The 11538-nt window shown below is 42.3% G+C and overlaps 1 protein-coding gene across 2 annotated transcripts in view; it reads right to left on the bottom strand.

The window, feature by feature from the left end:
• Window positions 1–4881: 4881 nt before the first annotated feature.
• Window positions 4882–11538, bottom strand: part of RLF (RLF zinc finger) — a 117427-nt gene continuing 110770 nt past the window's right edge. For both annotated transcript variants that reach the window (XM_039511425.1, XM_039511426.1), the window contains exon 8: window positions 4882–10073. In XM_039511425.1, the coding sequence (XP_039367359.1) occupies window positions 5301–10073 (4773 nt within the window). In that variant the 3' untranslated portion in view covers window positions 4882–5300. The remainder of the gene's footprint in view (window positions 10074–11538) is intronic.

Here is an 11538-nt window from a genome sequence, read left to right as displayed (position 1 = left end):
GAGCTGCAAGCCTCCGGCCAGTACACCTTATGCCCAAACAAATCTAGGCATCTAGCATCCTTAGATTTAGGTGCAGGGGCCTGCTGACTATGCCACTCCTTCTCGTTGACCGAAGCCACAAGGGAGCATGGTTGGGGGTGTGTGTAGAGGTACCCATATTCCTTTGAGGGGACAAAGTACTTCCTTTCCACCCCCTTAGCCGTAGGTGGAACAGAGGCTGGCGATTGCCATATTGTCTTAGCATCGGCATGTATAGTCCATATGATGGGGAGGGCCACTCTGGATGACGTCTCTGCCGACAGAATGTCCACCACAGGTCCTCTACCTCCATCATCTCCTCTACCTGGAGGTTCATATTGTATGCCACCCTGCGGAGGTCCACAGGAGGAGGGCCTGAAACCGTAGTTCCTGTGACTGCCTCATCAGGTGAGGACGAGGAAGATAGTCCCAGGACTAAGATCCTCTTGTGGAGGATCTTGTTGTTCAAGTTCCACCACGCTAGGAGTGTGGGCCTGTATTGGCACTGGAGCAGTCGCCTCAGAACGCCCCCCCTTCCGGGTGGGGTGGGGAGACACTGTGGCCTCCAGTACTCAGGGCTCCGAAGGGGTGGAACGGGAAGCCTGGTAGGCCCAGGGGATGCAAAAGGACCACTGTGGGGGTTCCTGGCCCAGGCCCTGGCCTTCTTCCAGCCACTGGCCTGCACTGCCCTCACCCTGCGCATGGTAGCCACCTTGTGAGCATGAGGATTCCTAGATGGCCAAGGCAGTGCCGTACATCATGGAGCTGAGTCCCCTGGTGCTGTACGGTGCCGGGGACCAGTGGTGTGATGCAGAACGGTATCAAGACAGCAATCGGAGCCTGCGGTCGTATCAGTACCTGGAGCCTGATCTGGATCTCGATGGTGACCTCCAGCGAGATCGGCGCCAGGATCAGCTCTGGGATGAGTGCTGCTCTGATTGGTACTGGGAGTGGTCCCGGGAGTCCGATTGGTACTGGCCGTACTGCTATTCGGATCTCCACGAGCTGGAGGGGTGTTGCGAGTATGACCGGTGCCGAGAATGAGATCAGTACCGGGACTGCGAGTGACGCCATGATGGGTGCCGGGACCACAATCGGGACCGGGACTGGTGCTGTCCTGCTTCACTTGGCGACGGTGTTCGTATCAGGGACCGTTTTCCCTTCGACAGCACCGTCCACACTGGAGTTGGCTCTGTGAACGCAATCAGGTCCCGTGCTGTTGAGAAGGTCTCTGGCATGAAGGGCAGTCTCAGCTCAACCGCGGTGTGCACCGGAGAGCTTACGTGCACCGGACTCGATGGCCTTTGCGGTGCCAGAGTCAACAGTGCTGGAGCCATTGGTTGTCCTGTGCCCTCCAGCAAAGGAAGTGGCTCCAATTGCGGAGCGGGAAGCATCGGTGGCTGTCGAGCCGGCAAACAAGGAGCAGTCTGCACCTGCTTGGGTTGCTGCTTCTTCTGGTCTGGAGACAAGGACCTGCGCCGTGGTGGAGGTGCTGGGGAGATCTGGTGCCGTGAGACTTTAGCAGAGTCCAAACATGGTGCAGGGCCAGTTGGTGCCACAGGGACACTCCGCACCGAAGACGATGGTGCAGAGTCCCAGTGAGCGGAGGAAGGAACCAGGCTAAGTGCTGCCTCCATAAGGAGCTGCTTCAGTCTAATGTCCTGCTCCTTCTTAGCCCTCTACTTGAAGGCTTTACAAATGCGGCACTTGTCCACTTGGTGGGATTCCCCCAGACACTTTAGGCAAGAGTCATGAGGGTCTCCTGTTGGCATCAGCTTCAGACAGGTCGAGCAGGGTTTGAAGCCTGGAGACCCAGGCATGGGCCCGGGTACCGGGATAGGGAAGAGGGGAGAAGACCCTCTTCCATCCCTCTAAGTAAACCAATTCTAACTATCCTAAGTAACTAGTAACAGCGATCAATAACTATTAACAACTAATCACAAACTATCAACAGATACTAAGTGAATGCTAGGGAGAGTGGAGATCAGCGAAGCTGCGCTCCACGGTTCCAACAACCGTCACAGGTGGTAAGAAGGAACGGAGGGGGCACTGGGTCGGCTGGGGCATATATCCGGCGCCATGAAGGCGCCACTCCAGGGGGCGCCTCAGCCGACCCACCCAGTGTTGTTAGGGTAAAAATCACCTAATTGGAATCGATATGAGCAAGCACTTGAAGAACAAAAGGGAAACTATATACAGTAATATTTGCAAGAGGAAAATGAGTTCAAACAAACAGCAACAGCTCTAGCTAAAGCACTGTCACTGGCAGCAAGAAGGAACTGAGGGTGGAGAAGGCCGGTGGCGCCCTATAGGCCGTGGCATATGCACACCGCTCCAGGGGGTGCCAGAGCTGGTCCCCTACAGATACTGCTGAGGGAAAAACGTCCAGTGTGGCAAGCACACACACCTAAGCTGAATGGACATGAGCAATCACTCGAAGAAGTTAGAATACATTTTTCTACTTTGAATACAGTTGCTTATTAATTACTTTAAACTTCTTTCCCAAGCCTTTGTATTTGAAATACAACCTGAATTTTTTTTTCTAGTATGTTCACTTTTTTAGAATCATGGTCTATGAAAACCCACTTTCACATTATTTTTGTCAGAACCAACTGTCAGAATTTTTAAAAGTAAAAATAGTGGCTCTGAATTTCCATTCATGGGGGTGGGGAAGTGAGGGACTAGCTCCAGGTCCTGCTGACATCTCTGCTGTTTGGATGCAAACAGAATTCCCATCTCTCAATCTCACACACTCAGCTTATATGATCTTCGTTAGAACTGCAATATTGACTTGCTTGAAGCAGTTGTGTTTCTTTCAGTATGGAAGTATCAGAGGGGAATGCTCACTGACTAGGGAAAGCTTTCATTATGTTTTTCTCTAATTTGTCCATGGGTTTGTGAGGTCACTAATTTATAAAACAAAGTAGCATGAACTGCTACAGTCACAGGGTCTATCCCAAGGCAACCCTCAAGGAATAAAAGATAGAAGAAAAGATGGAGTTTAAATTATTAGGACATAAAACCTTCCATACTAACACAATGGCTCTTCTTCCTCATGCTCCCAGTCTCAGGAGTTGGAACAATTAGTTTTTCATTCTCTTTAAAGCTAGATTTGGAATACAGCATATTACTGATTATCCAAGTAGCATAGGGGAACATGGATTTCAGTCAGATAACTCGGAATTTGGATAAACGAGAAGGTAGGAAACATTCAGCAGTGGGATGGTCTCCCCTGTGGCCGGCTCCTTCTCACAGTCTTGGCCAAGGGGCTCTGCTCTGCCCCACTCACTCACATGACAGCAGGGCTGTGGAGGGCTCCCTGTTCAGCTGCAGGGCTGGTGACACCTGATCCCTGAAGGCACAAGGTGCAAGCTACAGTCCTGGCTGGGAAAAGCAGAGACCTAGGGCCAGGATTCTGCTGTACTGTCAAGACTGCAGCCTTTCCCCTACATCCTTCTTCTGCGGGGATAGGGTGTCTCTAGCCTAGCAGCCATGGAAGTAGCCCTTTGTAGCTCTGTTCACTCACTCCTATGAAAGCAGATTGTAGAGGCTCCCTGTATTGCTGCAGGAGTCATTCAGCTGCAGGGTGGCCTCCCCCATGACCAGGGGTCTGTAATCTTCCTCGAAGTCTTAGCCCAGAATCTTTGCTCTGTTATCTGAACATCCATATTAGCTGAATTCCTTCCTTGTCCCCCAGCATGAGATACATAGGGGACAAGAAAGGGATTCGGATAATGCAGAGGTTCAGATAATGTTTTGGGTAAACAGATATATATTGTACTGAACACCTAATTTTAGTGTTTCACTAGAAATACAACTAGAAGTGCCCAGCTTACTAAAAATGATATCACTTTCTCCTCTAGCTCCCATATACCTGCAGAGGCCCTTATTATCTTGTCCTCCCCAGCCATGTTTCCTTCACTCATTTACCTTAATAGCAAAGAGATTTTCTGCATGCATGGGCTTGACAACACACATTGCACTATTTTAATTTAAAATGGGTTTAAAACATGTTTTTGTTATTCCAGTGTAAACATCAGTATGGACTGTATCAGTTTAAAAACTGGTTATATTGACTTAGCATGCACTGGCTAATTAACAGGGGCAATCTAGGCCGATGTAAGGCAGATTTAAACCACTCCAGTTGTCCACAAAAAAAGCTGGACTTCTAACTGAAATGACTTAAATATCACATTTAGTAAAATCAGTGTAGCTTTTTGTGCAGATCAGTCCAATTCAGTGATAAGGCCCCAGATGTGAACTGTTGGGAGCTGGTGTCCAGCTATGACATGAAATATCCAACCAGCTAATCAAAATGCAGCTTTGAACAGCCACTCACCATTTTCTCTCTTTCTCATTAATTAAACCAGTCTATTACCTGTTCCTATCTATTTATAACAGTCTTTATTCTCTCAATTACTTTGCCTAGCATTAATTTAGTCTACATCCCTGCAGACCATCTTTTTTTGAAAACCTCATGTGACATAGTTCTTGTTTGGGTCTCTTTTCCAAAGTGTTTTTTTAAAAAAAGATTTCTGAAAATTTCATCCCGGAATTAACCACTTGTTTCTTGAGTTCTTTTGTCAAAGAAATTGTAAATTTGATAAATCTACTAGATTTCACTTTGAATTCTGATTCCTCATTCTGCAGTACTATCCGGGTATCATTCCCTTCAGTGAGCAGTCTTGAGGTGTAAAATAGGGCTATAGTTCATACTATTGTTGATTAACAACTTCATTTGCTGGTGATCTCATTTTCTTATATTCAGATGTTTGAACAATTTCACTTACCACAAACAAACGTAAACCAAATTAAAACTTCTGTAATAAAAAACTATGCAGATTTACTGTAGGGTAAATCAAATACGGGTGAAAAATTGTAGTTTATTGAAACTCATAACTCAAAAAATATAAGATGCTGTAGTGTACAATATGTTACACAACGCACCCTTAGGTGCACATTCAAGTCAAGTAAGAACTCCATCTTTCCCCAAACCCTGGTACCCTAGTACTTGTTTCATATATAATCATGCACACTTACTTTGCAAGAGGAAGCCCCCAGTATTCTGAGGTGTTAATTAGCACCAAAAACAGCACATTTCATTTAAAAAAAATGAAACCGGGGAGCTAAATTAACTTAGCTAATACTTTTTGACAGACACATTCATGGAATTAAAACAGCCTAATCTAACCTAAACAGTGTGTGTACTGTACCAGTTTCTGTAATATTTGCAATTCTCCCCATGTAGCAGTAGTGGAGAAGCCAGTTTCTAAACAAACTACTTATGTACTTCCTACACAAAGTTCATCTGACTTTTTTGTTGGAAATAAGTCTATAAGGGGTGTGGAAAATCTGGATCTCTCAAGGACAACTACTGGTCGTAAATAATGGAGCTGTTTTAAGGCAAGGTCTCCACAGTCTGTTAGTGCCTTGTCCAATATGGCCCTCAAGTTTTCTAAAGAAGGGACAGATGTCGACTCCGTTGATAATAAAGGCTGTATTTCTGTTAGCTGCCCATGCACTGTAGGTCCATGATTTTGGGGTATGCTTACTTCTGTGTTTTCACACACAAGGCTGTCTATCACACCCCTTTGTAAGTCTCTATCTTTTTGTAAGACACCACCTATTTGAAATTGTTCTGGGGACTCCCATTCATCTAGTTCTTCATCATCATCATCATCTTTTTCCTCACTTTCCTGAATAAATTTTAGAAATGAAGATTCAAATCCCATTGGTTTATATGCCTTTAAATCAAATGGTCTGGACACTGAATGCTTCTGAAACTTGTTTCTTGTGGTGTGGAGTGAATTTTTTTTAGCATTCTGATTGCTGTGTTGCCAGCCTTCTGTCTCTTTCTCCCTTGGTAACTGCAAAGGTAAACTGTTAAAATAAGAACTGTTTTCTCTACTTTCAGGCAAACCTTCAGTTTTACACAAAGGCTCTGTTATACTACATTCTTCAAAACAACTGGTTTTTGAACTATGGTTATATTTTAAGGTGCCTGAATACAAAAAAGCACCCCTGTCAAAAACCACACTATTTGCTGCACTCCTATTTTGATTTTCATTGCCTGTATCTTGATGATCATAAGCAGTGTTTGGTACACAATGTTTTCCATTTTCATGCAGGTTGTCTGTGTGCACTGTATTTTCCTTTTTAAACTCTCTGGCTTCCTCTTTATTTAACAATAGCTCTGTTTCCGAAGAGGGTTCCTTTTTAACCATTGTACCACTTTTAACACAAACTACCAGTTTCTCAGTCTGTTGTTCTATATAAATATTGGTCATCTGATGTGTGCGTTTATAATGCCTCACAATACTGCTTTCCAATTTTACTACAGACAGACACCCTTGAACCATGCAAGGGTACTGAGTCTGGTTAGATTGCTCTCTGCACATTTTCAGGGCTTCCTCCTTTGTTTTAAAATTAATCAAATGTTTTTCTTTATTTTTACCAATTTTCTTAGATTTTTCTTTTATCTGCTTCTCATTCTCATTTATATCATACTGATCTTTCAAACAGTCTTGTTCATTTTTATCATTAAGCAGATTATCTTGCTCCTCTTTATGACTTCCAAAGAGACTACCATAATACTCACTATGGCGGAAATATACATGTTGAGAGTAATGGCTGTAATTTGTGAAAATCCTATCACAGCCATTAAGGTCACAATGAATTTCAAAGTCTTTGTTTAGTTCTTCTTCACTAGCATGCTGTTCTATCAAGTGATGTTTTAGCTTGTTAAAAGTATGAAATACAGCAGGGCATTGAGGCTGGTTACATCGAAATCTTGCAGATTCAGTTTCAGAAAGCACTTTTTGATCCTCTAACTGATCAAGGTTATGAAAGTCACTGCAATGCTTAGCAAGAGCCTTAGAACATAAAAAGCGTTTACTACATTCTTTGTATTTGCATGCAAATATTTTTTTACATTTGACAAGTTCCCTTTTTGTTCTTGCTTTGTCCTTTTCCAAACAAAGCTGCTCTTTGTTATACTGATGTACAGTTCTATAGTGACGAATCAAGCCTTTCTGATTGGTAAAGGCAGAGTTGCAACTTTTATGAATACAATGGAATGGTTTGTGGTACTTATGCAATATATAACATAAATTTCCTTTGGCAACTGTTCTTTTACTTCCTCTCCCCTCTCTTGATTCCAATTCTTCCCTGTGGCTGTTTAGAGAGGATATTTTAGAGGGTCTTCCAGTTACATTACTATCTGTGTCTTCACTGGACTCCAAATCAGTTTCAGAACTACACTCTTCCTTCTTCGGGTGGCACAGCTGCTCAGTAGATTGCTCAGGTTGTTCAGTATGCTCTTCATCTCTATTAGTACAGCAACCAGGCATTGAAGCTGCATTATTTTTTAGCTTGCCCTCTGCACATGCACCTATGTGCTCACATTTTTCATTAGCAAACAGCTTGTGAGTTATCTTCTCATTGCCAATCTGATGTTTGTTTCTATAATGAATTCTAAGGTGTGTTTTTCTTGTAAATGATCTTTGACAAATATGGCATTTAAATGGTGAATACCGATGTTGAAACATATTTAACTGAAGAACTTTTTCCTTGGAATAATTATGTTTTTTAACATAATGCATTAAGAGAGCTTCTCTGGTCACAAACTCATATTTACAACCTTGCCGTTCACAGAAAAATGGTTTAGCTGCCAGTTGAGTGAGATACTGTGTAGGTAAGTTGTCTTGTTGCTCTTGAAAATGAAGTTCTGAGGTAGTTTCATTGACAACTGATTGAGGACACTTGGCATCATTTGATGGATATGACTGTAATGACCCTAAAAAAGGCTTGTGTGTTGAAGTGGAAGAATTTGCAGTAAAGTTAGACTTTAAACTTAAATGTTTCAAGCCCAACAGAAGTTCCAACATGGCATCTTCAGTATTTGGCACCTTAGAATCTTCATAAAAGGAAGTATCTGGGGAAGAACAAATTTCTTCCTTGAGACAATTTTTTCCTTTAGAATTTGTATTACAATACAGACTTTCTGGAGAGTCAGTATTCGTATCAGAATTATGCCTAAGATCTGCACTAAGATCTCCAGTAGTTCTGCTGTTTTGACTATCATTGATTAGATTAAAAATATCTTTAGCTTTGATCCCCATCTTTTTTTTAGGTTTGAAATGGTATGGATGAGCCCTTCGAAGATGTTTTTGCATACCTCTGGCATTTTTGTATGTTGAACTACATCCTTCAAAACCACAGGTAATTTTTTTCCCATCAAAACAAACTGCCACATGGGAGCACTGTTCTTTTAAACCGGAAGGGTGAAAGACTCCCTGTTGGGATATTAGACTACTAGGAATTGTTTGATTCTGAGTTATTGTTTCTATCAAAGGGGATACCTGCTTTTTGGTTACTACAGTAGAGGTTCTGTGGCTCCCAAAATAAACACTACAGTTGCTTTCACTATCAGTTTCGTCATTGTCAGAGACAGGTTCTTCCTTAATTTGTAGGATTTCTTGAGAACTTGTTGACCCCACAGACAAAGTAAGATTTTCATATGGACTAAAATTATCTACTTGATCAACCAGTTGAGACTCAGGAAGATAACTGCATCTGTCTTTTGAAATAGGCTCTTCAAGTTTAACTGACGTCTCCTTCACTTCTCCATTTGCTATTGCAATATTATGCATTGCAAGGTGATTCTGAAATTCTGTTTTTGAATAATAGAACTTTTTGCAACCAAGAAAGTTACATGTGTATGATGCATCCCTAAAATGCTGAGCTTCATGGTGGTAAAGCTGCCCCAAGTCACTGAAAACTATGTTGCAGCCATTTAATTCACACTTATAACGTAGATCTTCATGCATTTGTTTGTGATTTAATAATTCATTAACTGATCCAAATCTAGCATAACAATCCATAGACACACACATGTAAGGCTGAGGACCACAGTGCACTCGTTCATGGTCCTGCAGATGAAAGGATGTCATGAAGTGACGTCGGCAAAAAGCACACTTCTCTCTTCTGTTTTTCATATCCAAGTAGTGTTTTGCATTTTCATCATTGTTTTGATGTTCAGCCTTTAGATGTACACTTAAATATTTAAATTGCTTAAATACTCTAGAGCAGTCTGTGCCAGGACATGGATATATGTCTCTGTCTTGCAGATGGCAATTTTCTAATTGGCTAAATGTGACATATTCATGTGTGTCACTTTTGTTTTTTTCAGATGGTTGTGGTTGCTGCTGCTTTTCCTCTGGTGATGCAGAAGAGTTTCTGGATGTACTAGTCTTTTGTGGTGATCTCTCTTTTTTCAACAGTATTTTCTTTTTTGGTCGGTATGTTCTACTAGGTGGCATTTTAACATGCTCCATTACATGTGGTACAAAAAATTCCTTTCTCTTGAACTTTTTTGTACACACTGGGCATGTATAAATACCATCTTCCATGTGCATCTTAGAATGATGTAGTATTCTAGCCTCTATACATTCTCTTTTGCATAACACACAGAAGAATTTGTACTGGAGCCATCTCTGGTATCTTTCAGAAGATCCAATTGGCTTTTTCACTCTTGTTTTCTCTTTAGATTGATTTGCTGCCTCTTTTCCTCCTTCATAGTATTTATGTTCTTTAGTCTCGTCACAATCACTCAAAAGAGTTTCTAACAAGTCAGTTTCATTGACTGACATATCATTACAACTCACATCGTCTTCAGAATCAGAAGCTTCTTTCCCTAAGAGTTTAAGACAATGCCGTTTTAAAGTCTTCCAGTCCCAAAATTCAGGATCAAATGGCCAATATGCTTTTAAAGCTAACAGAAGCTCACAACGGAGTGAGTTTGGAACCAGTGCATTTTCTTCATCAAATTTCTGATCTGGTTGCAAATGCAGTTCTTCCAGCACATTGTATCCATCCAAACTTGGCTCGAGCAAAAACTCAGTGAGCTGACATGCTCTTCTAACTTCAAGATCCACTGGTAAAAGGCATGCAATTGTTTTACATACAGATGTCTTCATCTCATCATTTCCATTTGATCTGATCTGAAGTGCTCTCACACATAACAAAATAGACACAGCAAGACCTGCTTCTTCTGCCTGCATGGAAAAATACAAACAAAAATTATTTTTCATTTTGTTGGTAGATGCATTCTTCCCTGAATTACACACTGTGGAACAACTGTATCTACATCTTGAAGTCTGCCTAAAGCTAGAAGTGATGTTTAGGATAGCTACTATAAAACTCTTAGTAGAATAGGCAATTTGGCAGCAGAAAAAATTCCCAATGGAGAATTCTGAGAATCTAAGAATTCTGACTTAGGCTGTGGCTACACTTAGCACTTCAAAGCGCTGCCGTGGTAGCGCTGCTGCGACAGCGCTTTGAAGCGCTAAGTGTAGTCAAAGCACCAGCGCTGGGAGCCGCGCTCCCAGCGCTGGGGCTTTGACCACACTGGCGCTTTGCCGCGCTGCAATTTGCAGCGCTGGAGAGGGTGTGTTTTCACACCCTGCTGCAGCGCTGCAAATTTGTAAGTGTAGCCAAGCCCTTAGATGTTGAGCTTCTACCATTGCTCTTGGCAAACTCTCTCACTGGCCCCCACCTCCACTGCTGTTTTCTTCTAATAATCTAATTTTCCTTTCGCTAATTTTATTCCATTATTCCTAGTAATACACAACAATTCCCCTTTGTCCTTAGAATTCATTCTAATATTTGTAAAATTGTAGTTTGGTTAAATTATATACATTTATTTTATTCTCTCTCCTTATAAGTTAACTCCTTAATCATTTTAGTTGGTTTTCTTTGAATTTCTTCCAAGTGTTTTTCAAGCTTTGTCAACTATGTAAACCCCTGGACAAGTAACTGGGATCCACTTCTCCTGTGGATAGTGGTGATTTTTTTTGGGGGGGGGGGGGCGGGGGCGAGAGGAGGGAATGCCAGGGGATAATAGACACCTAAGTTCACCCTCCATTTCATATGGTATTATGTATATTCACATATGCAGAGTCAATTTTGTTTGCATATACAGCAAAGAATCATTTTACTAACTCTCCCCAAAATCCTCAGACTGGCTCTGTGCACCAGGGTATGATCCTGGTACACAGAAATTGGTAATGTTGGTGCTCTTCCAGGCCCCCTCCCCCCCCAATTCCTTTTAAGAAAGATATTGAGGAGTTGTGATCTACTAAGGTCAGCGGGCATCCTCAGACTACATCAGTATAAACTTTTAAGAAAGCCTGCAGGCCATCCCAAGCCTTACATCCTCCAGTCTGTGAATCACTCATTTGTTTTTCCTCTCAAGAGGATGCACGCCCTTAATACTCAAATTAACAGTCACAGAGTTCAAGGCCAGCAGGAACCATTAGATCATTTCGTCTGACCTCCAGCATGTTATAGCCCATTACATTTTACCCAGTTACTCCTATATTAAGCCCAATAAATTGCACTGGGCTAAAACATAACTTGTGTTTGACTGCAGCATGTTTTCCAGACAGGCAGCCAGTCTCGATCTGAAGACATCAGAGATGGAGAATCCACCACTTCCCTTGGTAGTTATTTCCATGGGAT

Source organism: Mauremys reevesii, linkage group 23 (assembly GCF_016161935.1).
Source record: "Mauremys reevesii isolate NIE-2019 linkage group 23, ASM1616193v1, whole genome shotgun sequence".
NCBI lineage: Eukaryota > Metazoa > Chordata > Testudines > Geoemydidae > Mauremys > Mauremys reevesii.
Note: the sequence above shows the minus strand (reverse complement) of the source record. Positions and strands in the feature narration are given on the sequence as shown.